The sequence below is a fragment of the Pteropus vampyrus genome, unplaced genomic scaffold (assembly GCF_000151845.1).
Source record: "Pteropus vampyrus isolate Shadow unplaced genomic scaffold, Pvam_2.0 Scaffold248, whole genome shotgun sequence".
NCBI classification, from domain to species: domain Eukaryota; kingdom Metazoa; phylum Chordata; class Mammalia; order Chiroptera; family Pteropodidae; genus Pteropus; species Pteropus vampyrus.
Window position 1 is genome coordinate 741,347 of NW_011889029.1, and position 27,055 is coordinate 768,401.

Genomic DNA, 27,055 nt, shown 5'->3' on the forward strand with positions numbered 1-27,055 from the left:
CATGTCTTAACACCAAAAGAGACAGAGGAGTCCTCTTCTAAATTCTGTTTCCAAAGTTGCTCAAGAGAACTCATCACCGACTTATTTTTCGTGGTGTAAATCTAACACGGATCACTTAGACCCTCAAAGAATACAGATTCGCTTAACAGTGCCACAGCTACGTTTTATTACACGGCAGTCAGAGGCAAATTATCTGCAAAGAGCAATAACTGCTATTAAGAGCTCTATTCTCTGGTTAAACAAATATACATCTTTTGAAGATTATTCTTTAATAAATATATTTTATGGTACAAAAAGGAAAAATATTTATTAACAAAAAGCAAAGGCAGTGAGACAGTTTCTCTAACTGCAACTCATAGCACAAGAAAATATAATATAAAAATAACATTTCTGTAGCCATGAAACTTGAAACACCAAATAAATAAACACATTCCTTAACTATCTAATGACCTACTACACTGTAGCTACTGATTTGAAAAAACTCACATCAATATCAGAGTCCTGGATTTACAATACTGCATTTTTTTACTAATTTCTTCATCCGCTTAATTTTCTTCCTGAAAACTTGATGATCCTGTTTTGAAATATACCGAAAGTATCTACAACCTAAAAAACAAAGCGAAATAAAGAAAAAGTTTTAATACTTAACAAATTCTTCAAATATATTTCCACATTTTAAAAATTTTGCTTCAACTCTGGCATACTAATGATTATGGGAATAGAATATTTATCTATACCAGCATGTCCTAAGCACATTCTCAGAGCCACCACCAATGAAATGTATTTCTTCCTACAAAGATGTTTCTAACCTACCATAATTAAAGCATATGCCACAGCTTGTTTTTGACCCTGCCTCCCAAGCCCTAGTTGACATACGTATTACATACATCCATACATTAAATGAGCTTTTTCTAAAAGCAAATTACCGGAGCTTTCCTGCTCAATGTTAGCTTGGAAAGCAGCCAGAGGCATCTGTAACAAGGTTCTATGGAGAAAACTCTGATGTAAAAGATGGGAATAAACAAATCCTTCGTCAGAAGAGATCGGAAAGTACCTAGTCACTCCGGCAGCCTAACAAGCGGCTGCTGATCAGTGATCACGTAGCTCTGCCAAAGAGGCCTAGTGCTCACCAGAGGTGCAGATCTTCTGCCCACTTTCTAATCGGGCTGTTTGTTTTGCTGTTGTTGTTGCTGAGGTCTTTATATATTTTGGATATTAGCCCCTTATCAGAGGTATAGTTTGTAAATATCTTCTCCCATTTGGTTAGTTGCCTTTTTGTTTTGTTGAGTTTCTTTTGTTGTGCAGCTTCTTGGTCTGATGTAGTTCCATTCATTTATTTTTGCTGTTACTTCCCTTTCTTTTGGGGTCACGTTCACAAAAACGCCTCTGAGAACAAGGTCTATAAGTCTAGTGCCTATGTTTCTTCTGTGCATTTTGTTTCAGATCTTATATTCAAGTCATTAATCCAGTTTGAGTTTATTTTTATGTATAGTGTCAGAGAGCAGTCTAGTTTCATGCTTTTGCATGTGGCTTTCTGATTTTCCCAGCACCATTTATTGAAGAGGCTTTCTTTTCTCCACGGTATGTTTTAGGCTCCTCTGTCAAAAATCAGTTGCATATATATATATACATGTGTGTGTGCACGCGTGCGTGTGTGTGTGCGTATGTGTGTATTTATTTCTGGGCTCTCAATTCTGTTCCACTGGTCTCTGTGTCTGTTTTTCTGCCATTCTCGTACTATTTTGATTATTGTTGATTTGTAGGATAATCTGAAGTCAGGAAGTGTGATACCTCTGACTTTGTTCTTTTTTCTCAGGATCACTTCGGTTATTTGGGGTCTTTCGTGGTTCCATACATACGTGACGATTTGTTGTGGGGACTGCATTAAATCTGTATATTGCTTCAGGTATTATGGCCATTTTAGCTATGCTAACTCTTCCAACACACGAACACAGAATATCTTTCCACTTCTTTGTGTCTTCTTTAATTTCTTCCAACAACGTCTCGTATTTTTCAGTGTACAGGTCCTTTACTTCCTTTGTTAAGTTTATTCCTAAGTACTTTAGCCTTTTTGTTACAATTGCAAATGGGACTGTTGCATCATTTCTTTTTCTGATATTTCACTGTTAAAATATAGGAATGTAACAGATTTTTGTACATTGATTTTACATCCTGCAACTTTATTTACTGTTTCTAATAGTCCTGGTGGAGTCTTTAGAGGACCTGAAAGAACACCTCTCCCAAGAAGACATACAGATGGCCAACAGACACATAAAAAGATGCTCAACATCACTAACTAGAAGGGAAATGCAAATCCAAACCACAATGAGACACCACCTCACTTGCGTTAGGATGGCTACTAAAGATAAGACGAGAAATAACAGTGTTAGAGAGGATGTGGAGGAAAAGGAACCCTCATCCACTGCTGGTGAACACGTAAACGGGGACAGCCTCTCCGGGAACAATATGGAGGAGCCTAAAAAATTAAGACTAGAACCACCATATGACCCAGCCAGCGATGCCTCTTCTGGGTACAAACGAACTAACAAAACAAACTCACAGGCACAGACAACAGTGTGGTGGTTACTAGAGGGGAAGGGGGTGGGGGAAGGATGAGGAGGATAAGGGGGTCAAGTACATGGTGACGGAGGGAGCCCAGACCTTGGGTGGTGAGCACACCATGCACACACAGATGGTGTGTGAAAGAATCGCACACCTAACACTCAGCAATGTTAGTAACCAAAGTCGCCTCGCTAAATTTAATTAAAAAAAGAAGTTCTACCTGTTTTTCAGAGTCTTACAACGCTAAGAAGATCACTTGTTAAACATTTCAGAGATATAATCCAAATTTCTATAAGAAAAATATAAACTGGATATTATGAGATTTTTTTATATCTGCTAAATGAACGAGACCATAAATTGCAAATTAATTTCATTACAGTCTCAGCTTGCATATAACTAAAACTAATTTCATTATAGTTTTGGCCTGTATATAACCAACCACCTTCTCCGGGAAATTGCTAGCATATATATTATATCTAGAGTAACCATTTTATTATCTTGAAAACAGTATGTCAGAATTGCTAGTATTTTAGTAGCTGGGAAGCAGTGGTATCTGTGGTATTAAAATAATAATTTGTGTCTCTAAACACATCTACCCTACTCCAAGCACGAAGGAGAGACAGACCACGACTAGAATTGGAATCCTATGATGTCATGAGGCTAACCAGAACAAGAAAGAACAAAACGCAGCTCAACGCTTGAACAGACTGACTCAACCCCACGTAAACACCTTGAAAAAAGAAGGGGCACCCCATTTTCAGGCATCATCATGCCTGATGTTCACAGAATGCTTTAGAATTTATAAAGCATTTCGATGTGCTATTCGCCTGATGCTTACAGCAATTCTGCAGCCATCACGGAGCGGTGTCGCCGGCCTATTTCACAGAGAAGGCTCCCAGAGGTTAACTGCTTGACCACAGTGACATGAAAAGCTATGTGACAGAACCAGAAAATCAACCCAGGTCTTCGGACCCTGCTCAAACACAAAACCCTTTCAATATGGGTGCTAGAAACTCTATACTCATAAAGAAATACACTCTAGACTCTAGACTCATAGCAAATCACAGTCCAAATCCCATTTCTGTTCCCTGTCATCAGTATATCAGAGAGATTTCTGAATCGCTTCCGCTTTAGTAATCCCTTTCCTCCTACAACGCCAGCATTTCGGTAACCTTAGTAACCACCTGAAACATTCGCTGAAAATACTAATTCCAAAACAATATAAATCTCATCTAACACTGACCCGCAGAATCTCTTTAGGCGACTAAGCGCTCTAGCGACGAACCGCTGACTCGTGGTGACTGTGGAGTTCTGTTCTTCAGCTCTGAGCACGTGTGTGGCGGTCCCGTTTGAGGACGGGCTACCTGTTCATACTTCAGTGGTACAGAGCAGGTCAGAGTTTTAACGGCCAAAATACTCCACAAAGATTACGTTCCCTCTCATAAGAGGATTTTTAAATGAAATTACTAGCAGGTACACTTTTTCTTAAGGGGAGGAAAAGCTTCATCCTTATAGGAACAGATAAGTACATGTAACGAAGAGCTAGTGTAAAACATTGAGGTCGGTAAAGAATATTTCTCTATTCCTAATGACGACGACGATCTCAGTAAACTCTGTACACAGCACGGCCAAGTGGTCATTGTTGTGAACACAGTCATAATGACCCTGAAAGACACTCAAGTCAGAGCATGAAAACCAACCACGGTCGGCGTGGAATCCGTCACTAACGTGTGGCCTTCCTCACTAGCAGGTCACCTGGCCCCAACCCAGGAGTCGCCTAGTACCCTTAGGTACTGCACTGGGCATGCTACCAGGTGAATGAATGGTCGTACTTTGTAATTTCGAAATTGTCTAAAAGCCATATCTAGGTAAAAAGGAAACAAAAACATGTACCTTTTCCTAGCAGGATTCCAGCTACCGCAGCTTTCTCAGAAGCCAAAGCTTTATCCTCCTTCCAATCGCTCTTGGCCCAGAAGTAGCTGAAGTGAAAGCTCGGCCACCAGCTTTTCCTGGAGCCCCACCCCTCCCGAACCCAGGCCACGTGACGCCTGAAAAATAAATGTCAGAACAGGTGAGCGATGGACCGGTTTCTGCTGTCCGAATCGGGACCTACGCAGCGTCTGTGGAAAGATGACAGAGGGGACAACAGAGGTGTTCCCAGACCAGCTTCTGCGTGCGGCCACGCAGAGCACAGGCACGAAAGCGTGACGCTTGGGTTCTCTGAACAGAACGGCCAGCTCGGCACAGTGGCTGACGGCACAGACTCTGAAGTCCAAATCCGGATTCGAACCCCAGATCCTGGGCGAGCTGCTCAGCCCTCTGAGCCTCAGCTTCCTTGAGGACATCAACAGTGCCCACCCCACAGCACTGGCATCAGGGTGACACTGGGCCAGGGGACAGCAGTGCAGTCGCATACAAAGCTCTGTGCGTGCTGCTTGGTACACAGTACACATTCAATAAACATTAGCTATTTTTATTTTCACTTAAAAGTCACTTTAAAATGTTCCTTTAAATAATATGCTACGAAGAATTACATCCAAAATCAGGTGCTATTATTACACAAATATATAAGCACACAGATTTTACATCGCTCGCAGACGATGCTAAGTGTTCATCAATAATTTAAGTGAGCAAGTTCATATTCAGGGCCTCGTTGCACCTGTGGCAGAAGTGCAAGAGGCCCAAAAAACAATAGCACATTGCTCTGTCTCCAAGAACTACGGTCAGTAGGGATGACGCAGTGCTTCAGATTCGCAAAGTGGTTCACGGGGCGCACGCCAACATGTCACGCCAAAAGCATCTGATGACCAGCGCTATTACACCTCCAAGGTCAAGCCAGATCGACGCCTGAAATAGGTTCCCACTGACAATGAACTTCCTCACCAACTAAAATGGACACAATAACTGAAATCTAATTTTGTAAGATCCCTCCTCTCACGCAAAATGAAAATGGCAAGGGCCGCTCCTTTTCTTTTTCTAAAAATGTGGCACTTATAATATTATGAGCAGATGTATCATTTTAGATACCGAGCTCGCAACGGACTTAATATTTGGTGAATGAATAACCTACAATGATCTTATGGGGCCCTACAAGCCCATGAAAATTATTAAAAAACAGGTGGGAAGAAACCCGCTTCCCATGTGATCTTAGAAGCTGATGACACACCAATCACGACGAGCTTTCCACGAGCCTAAGAGGGCCGGTCCCTCTAGACCTAATCTCCAGTCAGAAAGCACACGTATTCCCGGACAGCGCGGTGGTGCTCATTCTATGGTGTGGTACTTATGCTATGACGTGGTACTTATTCTGTGGCGTGATACTTATTTTGCTGGCATGAAAAACCTTGATGGAAGTTTTGTATGTTCTACTTGGGACTGTACTTCCTGGCTTCTGATGTACTCGCAAGAAAACAGCAGAAGACCCAGTTCGAGAAACCCAAAAACATAAGCAAAGTTTATTTAACTGACAGATGTCAGCTAGATTATTGGAAAATATTCTGTATGCTGATCCAGTAATGAATACGACAGGTCACTTACTTACCCCATTAAGGTCTCTCTGAGACATTTTGCCAAATATTTCCAAGCGGTTACGTTTTTCGTGCATCCCGCAAAATCTAAGACGGCAAACAGCACCTCCAGCCCCAGTCTGCGGTGCTCTTCCCGTCCTGCAACGATGACAAGGATCAGGGTTGACATGAGGGGCTGAAACGACACACTCCGCTGGAAACGGATGACCGCATCGTTAAGCCTCCCCGTTTGGCCAACCGCTTAAAACAGTTCATCATGCGCACACTCTACGATGAATCTGAAAAATTCCATAGTTTATTCCAGGCTAACGAAGTCAGGGTGTCAGTTTGACCTCTAAATGGGCTGTGCAGTTGACCTCGAACAACCTGGGAGTTAGGGGCACTGCCCGCCTCCACAGCTGAAAATTCACGGATAACTTCTGACTCCCCAAAAACTGTACTAACAGCCTACTGTTGACTTGAAGCCATGCCAGTAGCATAAACAGCCAGTTAACATATTTTGTCTGTTATATGTATGAAACAGCATTCTTACAATAAAGTAACCTAGAGAAAACGTTAAGAAAATCACAAGAAGAGAAAATACGTTTATTTACTGAAAAACACCCGCGTGTAAGTGGACCCACGTGTTCAAGGGTCGACTGTACATTACCGAGAACATTATTTAAAGTACCTGCCCCACTTGGGTATTTTACATATGTTCTCCTCTGTTAGGAGAGGCACCGAGGTGGTCCCAGTACCCACTGGACTTCATTCAGCTGATTTCTTCCTACGCAGGTACCGAGCCAAGAGGCAGTGGCGACAGAATGAGGTGCACTGTGTAAATTAAAGCCATCTCTTTTCTGCTGATACTGCCTAACGCTCTAAAGCAGGAGCAAGCTAACTTTTCCTGTAGAGGGCCAGACAGTACATATTTAAGCTTTGTGAGCCATGTGGCCGCTCTCGCTGTGCATCTCTGCTGGTGTGGAGCCAAAGCAGCCACAGACAGCAGGTACGTGAACGGACGTGGCTGGGCTCCAGGAGAACTTGATTCACGAAAACAGGTGAGTGATGGATCTGGCCACAGGCCGAGGTTTGCTGATCCCCCGTCTACAGCTTGCCTGCACAGAGATATATAACACAAACACGACATACCTGATTTTCTCAGTAACCTGTGGAATTCTAACATCAGTTTATGAGACGGTACAATCTGATACAGAATCTGGAAGAAATAATAATTTTGCAATTTTTACACATTCGAAAGGCATTTCTCAAATTTCAGCTTCCTTTTAATGAAAGTCCTTACAGTCAAATATTCCCTCAGTAAACGAATCGAGGATTTAAAAGACTCTTTGCTCTTATCCAGTTGTTATCACAGTGGTTACGTGGATGTACATATCTGCTAGAATGCATCTGAGTGTACACTTAAAATACAGGTTTTATTATATGTAAATTAAAAGGTGATTTTTTTAAAATAGCGATGCGAAACTCTCCGACCAGGATGGCAAAGGGTTACTGACCCTCTCCCCTCGTCTACCGGGGGCAGGGGCTGTGGGGCTGGTAGCGGTGGGGGTTCTGCCCGGAGCCTGCAGCCTCCCGTTCCCCTCAGTACACCACGCGGACACTGTGCTGTCACGTGAAAGCTGGAAAGCGCTGACCTAAGAATGCTTTAGCGCAGATCCCCAACCCTGTTCAAACATTCAAGTAAAAACGCTGTACCTTAAGCACGCTTATCAGCTTCTCTCTCGGCGCCTTCTCTCTCTTTAGAAAGTTGTACAGGTAGACATGTGCGTTCGGATTCGATGGGAACTTTTCATCGTAGGCATAATTGGTGAGCACCTCTCGGGCTCCATCTTGATCGCCGTAGAATTCCAGCATCTACAGAAAAGAAGTCACCATCTCTTAGCTCAGTTCTGTGAGGCAGCTATGCGAAAGAGAAGGCACAACTGAACTTTCCTGATGGGCACGAAAAATCGTGAAGCTGAAAAACAGTACTTACTGCATAGGGGACAACAACAATGCCAGTTTCTGCTTTCGCCAGCTGATACACCCTCTCTGGAGCACAGAATGTCGCTTACAACAAAGGACTGAGGTTTCTCTTATATCTTATTACTGAAAAATGCAGTGACTTCAGCACATAGGAACAGTTCCCAAAAGAAGGTGCTGTAAGCAGAGCACACCAACTAAAAGGCCACATGGAGCAGCTGACCTCCGTGCCCTACGTAACTCAGGCCACAAAAGGCCTGCACGGGAATTCCACCTGCGTGGGAACTATAATTCCTTTCATTTCATTCCCATCCTTATGTGAGAATTTCAAGATCCTCTGGTATATGGTTTGAGATTATTTTCTGACAACACAAATACCACTTTAGCATGAAATGTTCAAAAACCAAATTATTCTGACTACATATTTATTCCTAGTGCCCGGTGCCCGGCCCTCTGTCCTTACACAGTGACTCTGAGATAATGGGACGTCTTTGTGAACTTCCTAAAAGCCATCCCATGTATAGTGACCTAATTTCAAACTTCTGTCCTCTTCTCTTCTGTATCCCATCGAATCATAAAAGTTCTTTCTGCTTTTCTTTTAAGCTCAATGAAAATACAGAATTGACGTTTACAACTATTTATTATATAAATATTTGGCCATGACATAGTATCCAGTGGTGAAAATAGACACAAAGTCCCATTTACAGTATACTAGTAAAATAAACAAAAATTTTACAGACCAAAAAAAGACATCATATTCCTTTTTTAACAATTTTTTATCGATATTTTAATACGTTTCCTTCTAATCACTAAAGATTATGCTTATAACGAAATGAAACTAATAAAACTTTATAAAACGTCTACTTGCCTCTACATAACTCTTCACAAAAGGGTCCCAAACACCAGGAATTTGAATCAATGCACAAAGGTTTACAGATGTCTTCCAGCCGTGGCTGAGCATATTCTGGGATGTTGTGTTGTACGCATAATCATCCTCGTCTGCCCAAAGACAAAGATTTTTGAAAGTCTTTCAGTATTAAAGACTCCTGCTGAGTTAGTCACCAATAACTACCCGCGAGAAAAGCTCAGGGCCTGATGTTTTCACTGGTGACTTCTAACAAACATTTAAAGGATAATACTAATTCTTGCAAAGTCTTCCCCTCGAAAAAGAACAGAGGGAAGACTTCTCAGTGCATTTTACGAGGTCCATATTAACCTGATACCAAAACCAGACAAAGACAACGTGAGAAAACTGTAGAACAATATTTCTTATGACTACAGTTGCAAAAATCCTCAACAAAACACACGCAAACCGAAGCCAGCAACATATAAAAAGGACTACACATCATCCCCGAGATCAAATTCGGAGTCACAGTATGACCACCAAGGTTCCTACAGCAGCCCCCTCGCCCGTGGTTTCAGAGACCCAGTCAACCCCAGTCGGAGAATATTAAATGGAGTTCCAGAGACAAACGTTCTTAGGCTTTACATTTCTACGTAAGGTTCTTATGAGTTTGTTACACAGAACTAGTCCTGAACGTTTTTCTCATTCAATAGACTTTTGAGGTTGAAAATCATCTAAAGAGCCCCACGTGTCATCTCATCTTCATCCCTTGTGGCTACAGAACGAGTGTCAGCTACAGAAAGTTGCTGATTCATCTGCCCACGGTTCCAACTGCTTTCATCACCTGACTGTGCGTAGGAAAAGTAAATACTGACTTTAAAATTTATCTAATCAATTAATATCAGTAAGCCTCTTTAAAAAGAAATATTACAGTAGGCATTGCAGCAAAGTTCACAAAAGAAACAGGACAGATATGTGACTCAAAAACCTGGTCTAGACGAGGAGACAGCACATACAATACATGTGAAAAAACTGAGAACAATTAAAAAGCAAGAGATGAACAGCCAAATGACATCAGCTGACCGAGTGGCTGATCTGTGAGGTTTACGGTACAAGAATGGGGGTCTGAAGAGTCTTGAAGGGCGGAGGGCATTTAAGATCTCCCAAGCCCACCTTGATGAAGACGGCATTTCAGAAGTGTCTTGGGAGAGATGAAAGACAGGAGACGGAGGGGAATTTTGAGATTTGTGACTAGACACTAAATAACTACTTATCTCATAAGCGTAATAAGGAAACACTGCTTATCACATATGACATGGTAAATACCAGGACTGAAATTTAGATAGAGAATGAGAAAATTAAAAGAAATTCTGGGGTTCATTCTAGGGAAGCTACGGAGAAAAACCGTACATACAAGAAAAAGAAAATGCACAGATTCTATACCTCTAAAGACCACAAACATGGGGCGGGGAGAGGATACCATCGCCGCCGAGAGCGAGAGAAGGGGCACTCAGTTTGAGAAGGGCACGGTCACTCTTTGGTATGCTCCGTAAATTCGGAAAACTGTCCATTATGACCTTTGTATAGAAATGAAACAACTTCATCTTGCGCCATTCTTTAAACATATTATTCTGAGAAACAACGTCATAAAACAAACTAAATCCCGTTCGAAACATGCAAGAAGTGTTTATTAAGTGCAGTAATGCCTGCTGCAGAAAACTGCAGCCTTCCTTGGATATCCCATTTTAAAAGCAATAAACCTAAAGTGGTCATAAACTTATCGGTCATTTCATTTAAGTCTGGAAAGTTTTTTGATATGTCAGAAATACTATAAAAAAATGATCAAGAATCTCACATCGGTGGAAACGTAAGTGCTCCGTACTATCTGGTTAGAGCTAGGCTGGGAAGTAGGGGGTTCGGTTACTCCTTATGGCCCCTCTGTCCCTCTGATTCAGTCCGACACCGTAAAAAAAAGCTCATGCGTACTCACTCACCGAGCTTAGACAATTCCATCTTCTTTTTAGACCAAGTATAATATTGCAAGAGCCCTTTATAGGCCTGAATCAGGTTGATTAATACTTCCTGGGAAGATGACTTTTCGCCGTATCGCCACGTCTCTGCCTGGCTGAGACTTCTGCTGGCATCGTCAAACATTCCATGATGCAGAAGGTACAACGCATGCTGCAAGGAGATCTGCAACAATAACGAGAAAACGCCCACTGACACGGGTCACAGGGTAACCGCTCGCCAAAAAGCTCAGTAAACGTGATATACGCTGCGCTAAGGCCTGGGTAGGACACAAATGATGTAACCGCACTGTCCCTGTCGTTAAAACTTTCCATCTAGCAATGAGGAAGGATACGTACACCACGCTATGTAAATGAGAGGTGAATTATACGAGCTTCCAAACAGAAGACAGAGTGACGTAGTGAAAAGAACGGGGCCTTTGGAGACAGAGGTCCTGGCTCTGTAAGCGGAGCCGAATGGTGGGGGCTGAGGGTGAAGGGGACGGCGAGATGCTGGTCGAAGCGGAGAGTAAGTTCCAGGAATCTAACGTACAGTTATTAACGATGGATCCTACGCTCCAAAGTCGCTACGAGGGTAGAGCGTTCACATTCCCACCATCACAGCGACAAAATGGTAATTATGTGATGGAGGATGTTAACTCGCCTTACTGTGATCACTATCTCACAGTGCAGCCGCGTATCGAGTCATCACGTCGTTCACGTTACACTTAGACAATGGCATACGTTAATTACAGCTCGATAAAGCTGGGGGAAAACATTTTCACAAGTTCAAATTCCCAATTTGTTTAGCTCTATCTTCTTCCAAAAGTGCCAATTCCGAGGAAGCTCGAATGACTTAATAATCAGAGGTACTGGAATTCGGCCCACCTTCGTAACGGAGCGCGACCACCACCTCTCAGGCCCCAGTTTTGGAAGCGAGAGCTCTGCAAAGAGGAGGCAGAGAACAAGGTGGGCGACACGGCGCCGCCTCCCCTCGGCCTCCCTCGTTTACATCCAGGCGCCTCACCCTTCTGTCATGCCTTTTACCTGACTACCCACCTCATCACTGAGACCAGCTATTTTTAAAAACAAACACCGCAAACGTAAATTCCCAAGGCCTACATTCTCTCTCACCTTCAAGTAATTCATGACACCAATATTTTTCATCCTGTCAGCAAAGGTATTAAAAGTCTCCACGCCGCTTTTGGGATGATAGTAGAGAATTTCACTTCCAAGCTTCCAAATAATCTGTCAAAACAGAAATTACCAACAAAAAGGTAAAAATCTTGCCTTAACCAATGTCTGCCTACGATAGCTATTTTTTCCTGATTACAACAGTGAGAAGCAACTTATGACTGCTTTTCCTAGATGCCACTACTGCGAACACTTCACTGTACTTCACCCGTAAAATAATATTATGTCTTATGCGATAAAATCTTTTCTATCAATCGAAATACTCGATAAGTATAACAGTGCCATTTTTAAGTTAGTCTAAAGAAGGCAGGCAGTTAAGATACACACTGAAAATAAAACTTTTAATTAATATAGAAGATTATTAAAATCAGAAAACTTGGGTTCTATTAATACTGGCTTCTGCGCTGCTCTTGGTCTCAGTTTTATTAACTGCAAAATGGGAACAGCGGACTAAATGCCTCCTGAGAGCTCATCACGCTCTACAACTACGGACCGTGTAATCTACATTCAGAACTCCAATTTAAGAATTTTCACCAGCTACGGACAAATTTTAGTAAAACACATTTTCTCCCCAGACACCAACACTTTGGTGACAGAACTTGAAATTCTTTTTCATGGGAGTGAATCTCATTTTCTCTTTTCCCAATTTAAAGTATTTCAATAATATTGACCTTAAAGTAAATTTAAGTGGATTTTGAAACAATTCTTTCTATGAACACACGCATTGGTGGTTGGGTACGATCATAACACTCATCCTTCCAGCTCAGATCGAGATTTCGTTCGTAGAATACCAAAGTGTAGTATTTGGAGCTTAAAGAAAACTTGGAGATTATCTATAACATTTGTTCTTAAACCTAGTTGTACGTAAGAATTACCTGGGACACCCACTAAAAATAAATATTCTAGAGAGTCAGACTCTGACTCAGAAGAACTGGGGTGCGAGCACAAGAATCTATATTGTCGACAAAAGCCTAAGTGATTCAGATTGAGCCAAACGACTGTCTGGAAACCACTGATTCCTTTATTTACAAAACAAACTCTGAAGAAAGAAAAAAAGACCCTCTAACTTGTCTCATGTTTTAAAGATGCAGAGAACTTCATTCCATAAACTAAATTTTCGATGAAGGTTACATTCTTTTCTTTTGGGTTTTTTGGCTCTATTAGATATCTAACTGATGCGATGGCTGCTGTATGAGTAAAAGCTACTTCAGATATTCGCATGATGTCATTTGTGGATGAGCTGCCTCTTACTGAACAAATTTAACAGTATATGCCAGGCACTGTTCTAGATCCCGCCCTTGCTGAATTCACATTCTACTGGAGAGCAACAGACAGTAACCAAGAAACGTAGTAAATGGGCAAGTATTGTGGGAAAAGAATGCAGTGGGAAAGGGGAACGGGAGTGACCGCTGGAGAGGGGCTGGCACGCAGCTGTCATTTTACATAGTTATGACAGGCCTAATTGAAAATGTGACTTGATGGAGGGCAGCCGCGGGGACATCTAAAGACCATTCCAAGTAAAGGAAAGAGCTACGGCAAAAGCAAGCGGGCTGGAGTAGATGTGGCCTGGAGCAAGAGCAAGGAGGCAGGGAGGCTGGATGAGAAAACACGAGTGGGAGAGTCCAGGAGCTGAGGGGGGGGGAGGGGGAGGAGGAGGGGAGGGGGAGGGGCAGGGGAGTCAGCGGATCAGGCAGAGTCTGCAGGCAATCAGGACTGTGGCTTTCGCTCCGAGTGGAACGGGAAGCCATGACAAGTTTTCAGCAGAGTGACATGACCTGCCTTAAAAGGATCATGCTGCATCATCAGTCCTTAGTCGCAGGGCTTGGAGCAAATCAAAACCACGAGGAGACACCACTTCACAACCACTGGGACAGCTATCATTAAAAAGACAGACGATGACAAATGCTGACAAGGATGTGGAGAAATAGGAACCCTCATATACTACCGGCGGGAATGTAAATGTAATTGGGAACGTAAATGATGTAATCGCTTCGTAAACGGTCTGGCAGTTCCTCGAGAGGTGAACCTGTTACCATGTGACCCAGCCACTCCACTCTCAGGTATACATACACCCAAGGGAAACTACAGCGAACACCTGTACAGAAAGTCGTGTGTGATGTTCACAGCAGCATTACTCACAGTGACCAAAAAGTGGAAACAACCCAAATTTCTAGCAACTGATGAATGAATAAAATGTGATAAACCCGCACTGTGGAATATTAGTTTGCAATAAAAAGGAATGAAGTATTAATACATGCTACAACATGGATAAACTTTGCAATCATTATGTGCATGAAGGAAATCATTCGCAAAGGCCATATATTATATGAGTCCACTTAGATGAAATGTCCAGAATAGAAAGTACTAGATTAGTGGTTGCTGGAGCTGAGGGGTAAAGAGGAAAAAGGGGTGACTGCAAGTGGGCACAGAGTTTCCTTCTGGGGGGACAAAAATGTTCTAAATTTAAATCATGGTAATGGCTGCACATCTCTGTGAATATACGAAAAAACACTGAATTGTACAACCTACATGGGTGAATTGTATGGTGTGTTAATTATACCTCGACAAAGCTATTTTTGTTTTAAAAAGATCACTCTAGTTGCTATGCTGACGACAGACTAGGGGTGGAGGAGGGCAAACAGTCATCTAAGTGGAATGACAGTGGCTTGGATCGAGTTGCAGCAGTGGAGGTGGCGGAAAGTATTCAGAATGTACGTATATTTTGAAAGTCGAGCCAACAGGACTTTCTGATGGTTTGGATGTGGGGTAAGAAAGAAAGACAACTCCAGTTTGGCCCTAGTAATTAGACCCATAAAATAACCATCATCGGAGATAAGGAAAATTAGGTTTGATGGTGAAGATCAGAAGCTCCCTTTTAGATATGTTAGCAAGATATGACCACTAGGTATCCAGAGTAGAATCTGGACCTAAAGAGAGATGTCAGGGCCCCGGATATACAACTGGGAAGGAACTGTCAGCATATAGACCAAGTTTAAGGTTACGAAACTGAATGAGATCATCAAGAGTGAATTCAAATAAGGAAGAGGACTGAAGATCAGGTTCTGCGGCCCTCCCAAGTCAAAAGGCCAAGGAGAAGCCGAGCGGCCAGGAAAGGAGCCAGGGGGATGGCCAGGGAGGCAGGAGAAAACCGAGAGCGGGCAGTGCCCTGGAAGCCAGGTGAAGGGTTTCTCACACAGGAAGGAATGACCGACGACCTTAAATATTACCGACAGATCAAGTGAGATGAGGGCTGAGGACTGGCAACTGGATTTAGCAACATGGAGATCACTGTTGACCTTGACAAAGCAATTTGGTAGAAACGGTGATGGCGGCAGTCGGGGAAGCATGGCCGGAGAGGGTCTGGGGAGAACGGGGATACACACGCTTTCAAGGAGTTTTGCTGGAAGGGAGAGTAGAAAACTGGGGCACAGCCTGTGGAAGGTGGGGGGATCAAGAGATGATTCTAAGATGGAAGAAATTACGTTTGTATGATGACAGGAAACATCCTGTAGACGGAGAAATCTTGACACAGGGAAATAAGGAAGAATTACTGGAACGAATGAGTGAATATTAGGGACACTGAGAATTCAGAGTTCAAACTATTTTTAGTCACCTTTAAAATCATAAGTAAAAAGAAGTGCATAAATGATGTCCCAACACAAACTCTCCATCCAAAACTACTTTTAGTAGCTTTTAGTAAAATCGATTTGAGATCCTGCAAAAGCTCTTCTCGGTGGGGCTTAAGAGGCTGGCGCCCCAGACCCTGGTAATCTCCTCCCGCAGGCTGGCTCTTCACTCACCTCCGGTGCAGCCTGCCTTTTGCAGCTGTCCGCATCTTCCAAGGTCTGAAAATAACTGTGCATGTATTCCGCAGCCTGCTGCCACTGGTGCTTCAGCAGAGCTTCTTGGATAAAACGTAAACAAGCATTTGTTGTCTGAGCAAAATCCTTTTCTTTTTTCCCTCCAGTCGCTGTAAAGAGTAAAGAGATGAGTCTTCACCCACAGTGGCCCCAATTCCATGGCAATAAACTTACTTCTGATAACAGGAAGTTTTAACAAATAGACTAGCAGGTATTAGTGGCTTTGACTCCTGAGACCAGCGCTTAGAGTTTAACTTCTTTGAGAATCAGTTTCTTCACCTTTAAAATGCCTAGCACGTAGATTTACTGAGGATGAATCTGCTGAGATAATTACACGAGATAAAATTTAGATTAAAAGATAAAAAAAAAATAGGAGCTAAATTCTAGGAGCCCAGGAGTCTCAGCCAAGGGCAAAGAGGGCCGGGCTAAGAAAGATGTATCTGAGGGCAGTAAGAAAAGTGCTGATCCAAACACATTCCCAGAACTGTGCCACCAACATGGCAACACGGAGGTAACAGTTTCTTTCATTACTCTAGTAGAGAATTTATCCCATGGAAAAACTCACTTGTATTTACGTGAGATGACAATGGGGGGAAATATTCTTTCTTCGAAACCTATTATTGGTCGATTCTATCAGGAATTATTTCAACGCAATTCTAAAGAAACTTCTTGAAAATACCTCCTAGGTATGGACTCCTCAGTGGCAGAAATGGTATCGTCTACATCTATGTAGCCCCAATATTTAGCTAATGCCAGAGATATAAGTGCTCAGGACGTATTACTGAGGAAAAATGTGTATCTCCCACAATACAGACTGTTATTAAACAAAGGAATAGAATCCTAAAAGGAAAAACAAACTATTTTTTTCATCATTTCTTTTTTGCTACAGTGTAAAAAACCCTCGTATACTCCTATATTGAAAAAAGATCCAGCTTGGTTATTCATTTTCTATACTCATTGAATCTTCCCTCTTTGCACTGACGGTAAAACGGTTGTGTGTTATTTTACTTACCCACACTTTCTATATGCTTTTGGAGCCAAGGAAGATACATTCCTGTACCAGAGGGCACACAGTTTCCCCCGGGGTCATCCTCTGTCATGGGCCTTATCAAGTCCTCGCTGAAATCACTCATACCTAATTCCAAACTGAGAAGATCAGTTACTTTCTGTACATCATAATCCACAGCCTTCTGACTTATACAGAAAACAGCCATTTTTAATCTAATAAATATCGTTTTGATCAGCAAAATTAATTCTGTCTGGTAGTTCCTTCAAAGAAATAAATTTAATTAGATCAGCAACAGCCAAAATAAATAATCCCTTTAAAAAAAAGACAACTACTGTTTTAAGAAAATACAGACTGCCCCGTAATTTTAAAAAGAAAAAAAAATCGTCTAGAGAAAAAGCAAAATGATGCATAATAACAAAATAATACAATAATAACAGTAACAGTTAACATTTTGGGGGTCCTTCCTATATAAACCATCTAATTTAATCGTTACTGACACTCCGAGGTAAGTACTATTTATTTTCTCCCATTTTCATGCTGGAAAACTGAGTGGCTTAGTGAAGTAATGAGACCTGGCCCCACAGTCACAGGAAAGGTTAGGACCAGAAACGGTGTGGGGGGTCTTTGAGGAAGAGCAGTAGTGACATTGGGAAACGAATCTATAAAGAGACCACATGCCAAGCTGAGTCGGGACTTAATCCTCAAGACGCTCCGGGCCCCTCTCCCTCCCTCCCTGTATCCAGCTGATCACAGGTCCTGCGGGTCCCACCTGCAAGGACTTCCCGCGCCTTCCCTCTTCTCCTCAAGCGCACACCGCCAGCTCGCTCAGCACAACTTCGAACTGTGTCTACACTACTGCATTAGCTTTGTAACTAAGACCTGGCCTTAAATCCTGCTACCCCCCATCACGGCCAAGGCAAATGTTTAAAAATCAAAATTCTAGGGTTAGGAGCATGGGTTTTCGAGAGCACGTGAAGTTGAACCCGACGCCCGTGTACTTTAAGGCGTCCTTACAGAAACGGCTCTCCCCTCCCAAAGTCTCCAAGGCTACGCTGAGGCCAGGCAGCCATGGTAACCAGAGCGTCTCCACCCTCCGCCTCATTCTCAGAGCTCGTGCTGTCGGAGCATCCGGAGAAAACAGCGGAAGAACACGGGAGACTCCCAGCACAGCCCTTCGGACCCCACGCTGGACGCCGGCAGTGACTGACGCGACGACGCCAGCGGCTCCTACCTGCCTAAAACCGGAGCTCTTCAGTCCCACCAAACCCGGCCTCCCTGCTCCGGAAACTCACGAGCACACGCACCGGAAGCGGAGTCGGCGAGGGCTTCGTGTGAGCATGCGCAAAGTCGGCCTCGGGCTCTCAGGCAGCGCGCAGACGCGGCCCCGCCCCTAACCCCGCCTTCGGAGGCGGGGCCACCGCTGTCCGCGCCTCGACCTCGGAAGTGACCCGGAAGTGACCGTGGATTTCCGCCTTCCCGTTGCGTTGGCTCCAGGTTTACTTTTTGTCTATCCCAGTAGGGAAAATGGGAGACTCTAATCGCAAGTAGACATTGGGACGAGGGGAGGGCTGGATGAGATGAACAGTCAAAAAAGCAGAGTGTCACTTAACCCGGGTAATTCACTGTGCGATAACCTTTAGGTTTTTGCTTGGCGCTCGAGCGCCTTGGGGAGCCTGAGAGGTGTGCCTGGTGGTCGTGACAGAATAAGCCGCGTAACCTTTTAGTCGCTTCCTCGAAATCCTTTTTCTTTTTTTTAAATGTTAGCTTTGAATTTAGGTGACTACCCCCACCAAATTTGGGCAAGAATATCTTTTTTGCTTTCAGCATTTGTGCTTCCGCGGGCCCGTCTGGGGTCCCTTTTCATGGGGAAACTTGACAAACTTTTTGTGAAATAGGGGTCGAAAGTAAAGTGGCTAAATGTGAAGGATAACTGAAACACAACAGTTTTCATCAGGTGTGTCATTACCTTTCGTCTTGAAATTTTTTTAACATTGCTTATGGTGTAGATTGTTGATGTTGCATTCTCTCAGTTTGTCCTGATCTCAAAATGTCTATTTTACCTTCAGTTTTGAAGACGATATCCCACCCAAAATGCCAAGAGAGCTCTAGCGAGAAACGTTTGCCTAAGCCAGGAACATGCTCTGGTCTCTTAACTGCGACTGTGTTTCCCTAATGCAGTCACATTGTTTTATTCCACATTTAAATGTCATTCTTGGTTTCTTTATGTTTGTCAAGAATAGGATAATTATGAGAAATAAAGGATAAATGCATGGCTACCGTAGGAGTATAATGATAACTATAGCTTATATTTTTTATTAAGGACTTCAGATTCATCTGAAGTGGCAATGAAATTCTCAGATATCCTAAGAAAAATCTCATCCTCCAATCTCAAACAAACAAAAACGTGGGGGTTTTGAGATAACCACCATCATTCTTTTTCCTTCCACAGACGTTCCTTTGGCCAAAAATATTTTAAATCCGAAAACAATTTTAAGCTTTGCTTTTCTTTAAAGCAAAATAACGTACAGATATGTACAATTATGTGGTATGGATCTGGTGTTAATTTTTAATCCTTATTTCTTAGAACTGTGCTGTCTTTAAATGTGCATCGTCTGAATTAAGATGTGCTGTAAGAATAAAAGACACACCAGATTTCAAAGATTTCATATAAAATAATGTAAAATATCTCATCGATCATCGTAAGTTGGTTACAAATTGAAATGGTAACATTTTGGATATACTGAGTTAAATAAAATGTATTATTAAAATTAGTTTCATCTGATTTGTTTCATCTTTCTGATGTGACCTGTAGAAATTTTAAATTACATCGTAGATGCCATTATATTGCTATTGGACAGCACGGTTCCAGAGAATCAGCAGAAGGGGAGTATCAGGTTAGATCCTCTAGCTAACCATTCTGGTTTGATGTCATTCATTCATCGTCTTATGTATTGCATACTATTTCACATCCCGTGTAGCTTTAAATAGGAATGCGCTCTCATACTTGCAGGGAACTCTTATTCTTTCTGCAGACAATTGCTTGGTGTTTGAGTCGTCTTCATAATGGTATTTATGTTCTTGTTCCTAATTCTATACTGAATGTATCAATTAAAATGCTGGAGATTCAGGTTTGCTTTGTCTCCACATGTGATCTCTTAACAGGTGGGCTGTGATTGTGTGTTATCCTCAAGAACTATTTCTCCCTCTCAGTTCTTAGTGCATCCTCCAGGCACAGCTTGAGAGGATGTTACCTGCCATGCTGACTTAGTAAGAAGTGAGTTTCCAGGGTAGGTGCTATCTAAACATGTCTCCTTTGTCACAGTCATTGATTTGCTGAGGCTCTTATTGAACCATCAACCATACCTGTTGGCTAAGAGCCAGATACGTTGCCGTTTAATTATTTAAACAACATAAATGAGCAACTTTAATAAACGTTGCCTTTTATACTTAGCACTATGAATCTTGAAGTGTTAACATTAGCCCCAATTTTATAGACGAGGAATCGAAGACTCAGAAAAATTGATGACTTCCCTAGGGTCATACAATTAGACTTCTGAGACCCAGTTTAATGCTTTTGACTGCATTCCCTGCCACCACTGTTGTCCCGTAAGGAAGTAATTCTTATCTGAAAACTGTAATAGACGAAGCCAAACAGTCTACACTGCGGAAATTGATTTGTACAGGCCCTACCCCGGAGTTTGTTCTGCATTTATTTCAAAGCACCAAATATTTGACTTCTGTGAAAACAGAGCCAAGGTAAATTAGGCAGAACCGGAAACAGGAACTTATATATAAGCCTATATGTTAGTGGCAATTTCAGATGTTTGAGTTTCTTTCTTTGTATAATAGAAATTGGAATAATATTTGCCAAGACTAGACAAATATTACATGCTGATAGAAGACCTTGCCTGGTATATGACTCACTCCCAGTAGGGCATACCCTTTGACGTGACTTTGGCTTGGCTTTTTAATTGTGGGGGGAGGATTTAACCCTACTGGCCATGCTCAACACAAAACTCCAATCTCCCTAGCTTTCAGAACAAGACACTTAAAGCCCATTTCGGTTTTATGATGCCTTTACTTATAGTCTGATAGCTTTCTGTTTTTCACTCTACTAAGTCTAAATTCTTGTGCTTGATTTTCACGGGCTTTTATAATCTGACCTACCCTAGCCACCCAAATTTATCTCTTACTCCTCTATAATGGGATCATTTTACTCAGGTAATATTAGGTCTCCTCATTGTCCTTTAAAAGTTACTTTCCATCTTCTTTTGTCTTATGTTGCTTTCTTCACCTCCCCTTCCTTTTCTTTTTAGAATCTAAATCCTACTTACCAAGACCTAACTCAAGGCCCACCACGGTCATTTACTGGCCTCCTTCGTGTAACTCTTTAGTGCTCAGAATTTGTACCAAAACACATTTTAGTCCTTATTGTGTGGCAGGGGTTCTTTTCTGCCTCCCATCCCCCCATTCTCACTGAGAGAAGTGATGAGTATTAGCAAGAGGCACTTGTTTATCCTTTAGGAGTTGCCTCTCTAAAGAATATAACAAGGACCCAGAGTCACTCTCTGCCCTCGGGGGTGGGGCCAACATTGGGGCGCCTTCGGCACAAGTGCAAAAGGTGGACCAATCTCCTAGACACTGGCCTCAAAGGGCAACACAGGACACCAAAGCCAGAAATCTGGAAAGACAGAAGAAAGGAAGGTTTCAAGAGGCCCAGCAGGAAATACATTGTGCAGGCTGATCTGACAAAGAAAAACCCTGAATGTTGGTTTTTAGACTCTCTATAGTATAACCAATTATAGTGTTAATATTTTTAATTGAAAGTCTTGCTAGGATTTACCTGGCTTATAATTCTTCAGGTTATTTGTCTTTTTATTATTGAATTTTAGGAGTTCTTTATATTATCCTAGATGCAAATCTCTTATCAGATATATAAATGGCAAATATTTTCTCTCCTTCTGTATAGTTATCTTGTTACATTTTGATTATGTCCTTTAAAGAACATAAGTTTTAAATTTGATAAAATCCAATTTATCTGTTTTTTTCTTTGGTCACTTGTGTTTTTAGTGTACTATCTAAAAAAATCATTGCCTACTCCAAGATTTCCTATGTTTTTTCCTAAGATTTTTAGTTTTAGCTCTTACATTTAGGTCTGCGACCCATTTTGAGTTAATTTTTGTATGTGGTATAAGGCAGTGTTCAATATGTTTCTTTTGCATATGTGTGGATATCCAGCCGTCCCAGCACCGTGTGTTAAAGACTTCAGTTCACCTCATCTTTGAAAAATATTTCCACTTGGTACACAACTCCAGAATGTCATATCTCTTTTCTCGGTACTTTGAAGATGTCGATTAACTGTCTTTGGCTTTCATTTTTCCAATGAGAAGTCTCCTGTAGTTTATCTTTGCTCCTGTTTTCATAGAGTGTCTGTTTTCTCTAGATGACTTCTACATTATTTTCATTACCACTGGTTTTCAGCAATTTGATGTGCACAGGTGTTGTTTTCTTCATGTTTCTTCTACTTGGGGTTTGTCGAGATTCTTCGATCTGTGAGTTTTCATCAGATTTGGGATGCTTTCATTCATTACTTCTTCTAATATATTTTCTGTCTCTCCTTCCTTCAGGGGCCCCAACTGCACAGATTTTGGACTGGGTGAAGTGCTCACTAATGCTCTGTTCATTTTTTTTTTTAATTTTTATTTTTCAATTAGAGTTGACATTCAATATTTTATGTTAGTTTTCGATGTCTGTTCATTTCTTTCAGTCTCTTTTCTGTGTTTCATTTTGGAGAGTTTATATTGTTATGGCTTCAAGTTCACTAATATTTTCTTCTTCAGTATCTAATCTGCTATCAGTTCTAGCCAGTGTATTTTTCATCTCAGCCATTGTTTTCTTCACCTAAGTTTGAACTGGATCATTTTTATATCCTCTGTTTCTCCTTTGCCTGTGTATGCTTTCCTATAGCATCTTCAACATACGGAGTATAACTTAATATTCTTGTGTAATATCTAATTTTGTGTCATCTATGAAAATTTCTATTGATTGATTTTTATTTTTGTTATGGGCTATATTTTACTAATTCTTTGCATGGCTCATAATTGTTTATTGTACTCCAGACATTGTCGATTTATCTTGTTGGGGTCTGGATATTTTGCATTCTTTTAAATATTCTTGAGCTTTGTCGTAGAATGCAGTTAATTTACTTGTAAACAGTTTGATCTTTTCATGGCTTGCCTGTGAGCTTTCTTAGAATAGCTTTCAATCTTAGGCTGATATTTTCTCCTTTGCCAAATACTCTACCTGATGCTCTGTTTATTATTACAGAGTTTTCCACTCTGGCTGGTGGGAGCACAGACTATTCCCTGCTCTAACAGTTGTTCTCCCTGTTCCCTCGGGTGGTCCAAGGTTGAGAGAAATCTTCTGCAGGTCCCCGGAGCTGTCTGTCTGTGAAGTTCTCTCTTTGCCATGCTGCTCTCTCCTCTCCTGTGCTGTTCCCTGCGAATCTCAGCTGCCTCGACCTCCTCAAACTTTCAGATGTGTCTTTTCAACTCAAGGAGATCACTTACTTGTTTGAGTTTCCTTTCTCTGAGTATTGCCTGGAAATTCATCCATGGAGTAAGCCGAAGCATCATAGCGCTCACCTCGTTCGTTCCACTTATCGTAGGGGTCATCGTCCCATACCGCTTGTTGTCCAGTGTCTGAAAATTATTGATTCATAATTCGTCCAGTTTTTTTTTTCAAATATTTAACATGGGAGGGTAAATCTGATCCCTATTACTCCATCTTGGCTTGAAGCCATAGTCCTCAGTAAATGTTTTCACCGTTCTCTGGGCTCTAAGTGGTTTCATCATTTGCAATAGACTGGGTTCTTCCTGGTAATTTCAGTGTTAGGCCTGCTGGATGTTCCCGGGCAGGCACCATGGGAAGTTTACAGTGACATATGTTATTATGCTGTCTTCTGTTTGTTTCGTATGAATTTGTCTTGTCCTTTTCAATCAGATTACACATTATCTATGATCAGGAACCCTTCATATCTTATATTTTGATCCCTCCCCCAACCACAAATTTATTTTTTTAACTCTTACTCAACCTTTGCCCAATGAAAATTCCGTTTGAGATGTTAACAAATAATACACTTAGGATCAGAGTGAAGGCTAAGCATCAGTGCCACGTATTCAGATGCTATTAAAAATGAACACTGAATCATCCACTATAATTATACATATGCCAGCAGGAAGAATTACCAACTGTACTCTCATTGTGGGCAGCTGAGAAAGTTTTTCTGATCATCCACCAACTTGTTAGTATCTCTTTAAGGCAATAATAACAACTTAAAAGAATAGAGATAAACCAAAACCCTGGAAAATCTATAATCTAAGCAGTCAGTTCTTCAATAACCGAGAGCTCTCATCCTTCATATAAAAGTGTCTCTGAAGATTAGTCAAAGTAAATATTAGTAAAGTAATATTGATTTCAATTGGGTCATTTTGGAATTTTGATTTTTCTACCAATGAATTTGTCATTCATTCTATTTTAAATAGAAATAAGAAATTAAAATTGCATTTATGCTTTAATGTTTTGGTATATAGGAAAAAAGTACAGCGCAGTGCCATTCACTTCCTCCACGACAAGCGTGCTTGCAGTCAACAATAACTGTGTTCCAGGTTCTGTCCCCAGGGTTGACAGTACTGCGGAGAGGAAGACACGAAATGCCTTCCTCTCACGGCTTAGTCCCTCTTGGCGCTGTTCACACACGGAGCCTCTGTGTGGGTTAAATGCGTAATGTATTTATAATACGTGAGGAATCATGGTTTCATCCAGCAAATCACTTGTTGAGCACGTCATATATTTCCGACATTTTCCTAGGCACTTATTTACAGCATTGAACAAAACAGACAACTTCTTTGCTGCCACGGAGCTTATATTTGCGGGGGGCGGGGGACGGGCAGGGCAATCAAACAGATACGCAAATATAAGGCAGCGGGTAAAAGAAAAAGCAGGAAGATGGGCTGGGTGATCATGGACAGCGCTCTGTCTGGTGGACACTGATGGGGAGGCCCCTCCCATAAGTCTTGCTGCTACAGACCCTCGACGGAGTGACGGAGCTGGTTAGCCGGGCAGACTGGCTGGGGGAACTGTCGCGGGTCGAGGGGGAGTCGCAAGTGCGAACGCTCTGCCGCAGGAATGGGTTCGATGAGTTTGGACGGAACCAGCAGTGCAGGGGAGGGTGTTAGATGAAATACGACAGTGCAGTCCACGACGAAGTCATCGCGTTTTACTTGGAAGTGGGGAGCCATAGGAAGTTCTGAGCAGAGGAGCCGAGGGTTTGGATGTGACCACATGTACACCACGAATCAGTCACTCCGGCCGCTGCTGAGACAACAGACTTTAGGAAGGCAAGAGCAGAGGCAGGGGGAGGCGGGAGCAGGCACTGCAGTCTGTCAAGTGAGCGATCAGGTGGCTTGGCCCGCAGTGTTAGCAGAGGAGATGGTGAGACGTGGTCACATTCTGGGTGTTTCCCTCGGCTTATCTTGAGTGAGAGAAGTCTGAGGGAAAAAAGAGTACATACTGTGTGATTCCATTTACATCAAATTCTAGAAATTGCAAAAATCGGTCTCTAGCAATGGAAGTCTGTTTGGAGACGGGCAGGAGAGGAGCGGGGGACTTCAAAGGAGCACGACCGCTTTTAGGGGTGATGGCTATGTCAGTTGTCCTGATTGTGGGTGTATGCCTTTGTCAAAACTTACCAGATTGTACATTTTAAGTGTGTGCACTTTATCGTATGTCAATTATACCCCAATAAAGCTATTAAAATAAAGAGTGCACGGGACTGTCTGATGAGTTGGACTTGGGGTGTGAGAGAAAGAGATGTCAAGAATGATTTGTAAGTTTTTGACTTGAGTGCCTGGAAAACAGGAATTAAAGAGCCATTGAGATAGGGAAGATGAAAGGGAGCAGAGTTTGACAGGGAAAAGAAAGTCTGGTTTTTAACGTACTAAGTTAGAGGTGCCTGTTAGACACACCTAAGACTCTAAAACAAACACAAAGAAAAGAAATGAACTCCGGAGGGCACTACTGCTCGGATGCTGTGCTTGGTGGCCTTGACCACGGTACGTTCCCAGACAGCATGGGGACTGTGCCGGACCAGTGGGACATCTCAGAGCACCACAGACAAACAACTGCGAGCATCTCTGGGGACAGCCCATCGTGTCCTTTATTCAACACTGTGGATTGCACGGAGAGGCCACATTCCTTACTCTCGTTTTTAAAGAAGCAGGCAGTTCCCAGTTAGTTCGGGAGGCCAACGGATGGGTTTGACTGGTGTTCCGGGCTGATGAATAACCTCAGCAGAGACTGCAGTGAGAAGCCCCTGGTCACAGACAATGCAGAGTGCTCCAACTGGGGCCACAGCGTGGCAGCCACTGGTTCGTGAGCTGACTCGTGGGCTTGCGTCCCCACCCCCCTTAAGTGCACATGTAGATAATTCAGTTACACTGTGCTTTAAACAAGATTTTGCTGCCCCTAATCAGAAAGGAAGTATAGAAATTGCATGTTCCCTGACAGGCTTTAGAGTTATGATTACAAGGGAGGGTACTAAGTGGGATTGAATCTGAGCTCCATCACCACTAGAGTTTGAATGCCTCAATTTACTCATCTGAAATATGAAGATAGGTAGTAACAGGATCCACCGTTGAGAGGTACTATTGCTGTGAAGATTAAATGAACTGATAAATCTAAGGCCTCAGAATGACACCTGGTCCTAAAGAAAGCATTCAGTAAATGTTTGCTGCCGTGAATAAGCTGTCTCCTACTCTGACATTTTTTCAAGAGCCGTTCTTATGGCAGTTCGTTTCCACTAAATTGTGGACTTTCTTAGACAAAGGCCAGATAGCTTGTCTTTGTCCTACATCTGTCTGCCCACCACTCTAGTACTTTGTCCAATGCCTGAAATGAAATGGTAGCATAAAATGGAAACTCAACACATTGGCGTCGAATTAAATTACTTATTCCACTATGGATAAAGACCCGAGAATCTGAAGATCTCAGCGCGGGGACCCATTGCCCACCTCCGTCCCCCAGGGCTCAAT

General features: G+C 42.3%; 2 protein-coding genes and 1 long non-coding RNA gene across 9 annotated transcripts in view; 2 read left to right on the forward strand and 1 right to left on the reverse strand.

Moving 5' to 3' along the window:
• Nucleotides 1–18,379, reverse strand: part of TAF1A (TATA-box binding protein associated factor, RNA polymerase I subunit A) — a 24,632-nt gene extending 6,253 nt beyond the window's left edge. For 2 of the 7 annotated variants that reach the window (XM_023520109.1, XM_023520110.1), the window contains exons 1-11: nucleotides 17,979–18,172; nucleotides 16,968–17,090; nucleotides 15,896–16,065; nucleotides 12,036–12,149; nucleotides 10,890–11,088; nucleotides 8,920–9,050; nucleotides 7,785–7,943; nucleotides 7,221–7,287; nucleotides 6,104–6,227; nucleotides 4,456–4,610; nucleotides 487–606 (exon numbers count right to left, since the gene is read on the reverse strand). In XM_023520109.1, coding sequence (XP_023375877.1) covers nucleotides 494–606; nucleotides 4,456–4,610; nucleotides 6,104–6,227; nucleotides 7,221–7,287; nucleotides 7,785–7,943; nucleotides 8,920–9,050; nucleotides 10,890–11,088; nucleotides 12,036–12,149; nucleotides 15,896–16,065; nucleotides 16,968–17,090; nucleotides 17,979–18,066 — 1,443 coding nt within the window. In that variant the 5' untranslated portion in view covers nucleotides 18,067–18,172 and the 3' untranslated portion in view covers nucleotides 487–493. Of the gene's footprint in view, nucleotides 1–142; nucleotides 607–4,455; nucleotides 4,611–4,647; nucleotides 5,410–6,103; nucleotides 6,228–7,220; nucleotides 7,288–7,784; nucleotides 7,944–8,919; nucleotides 9,051–10,889; nucleotides 11,089–12,035; nucleotides 12,150–15,895; nucleotides 16,066–16,967; nucleotides 17,091–17,978; nucleotides 18,173–18,195 lie in introns of those variants that run through there. The other 5 variants (XM_011374462.2, XM_011374461.2, XM_011374459.2 and 2 more) reach the window with 5 other exon arrangements.
• Nucleotides 18,380–18,443: 64 nt separating this feature from the next.
• MIA3 (MIA family member 3, ER export factor) overlaps nucleotides 18,444–27,055 on the forward strand; it is a 50,528-nt gene continuing 41,916 nt past the window's right edge. Inside the window, exon 1 of the mRNA XM_023520105.1 lies at nucleotides 18,444–18,578. Coding sequence (XP_023375873.1) covers nucleotides 18,542–18,578 — 37 coding nt within the window. The 5' untranslated portion in view covers nucleotides 18,444–18,541. The remainder of the gene's footprint in view (nucleotides 18,579–27,055) is intronic.
• Nucleotides 18,585–19,735, forward strand: LOC111729124. Its single transcript, XR_002776107.1, has 2 exons — nucleotides 18,585–18,918; nucleotides 19,549–19,735. It is a non-coding gene; the product is annotated as an uncharacterized LOC111729124 (long non-coding RNA).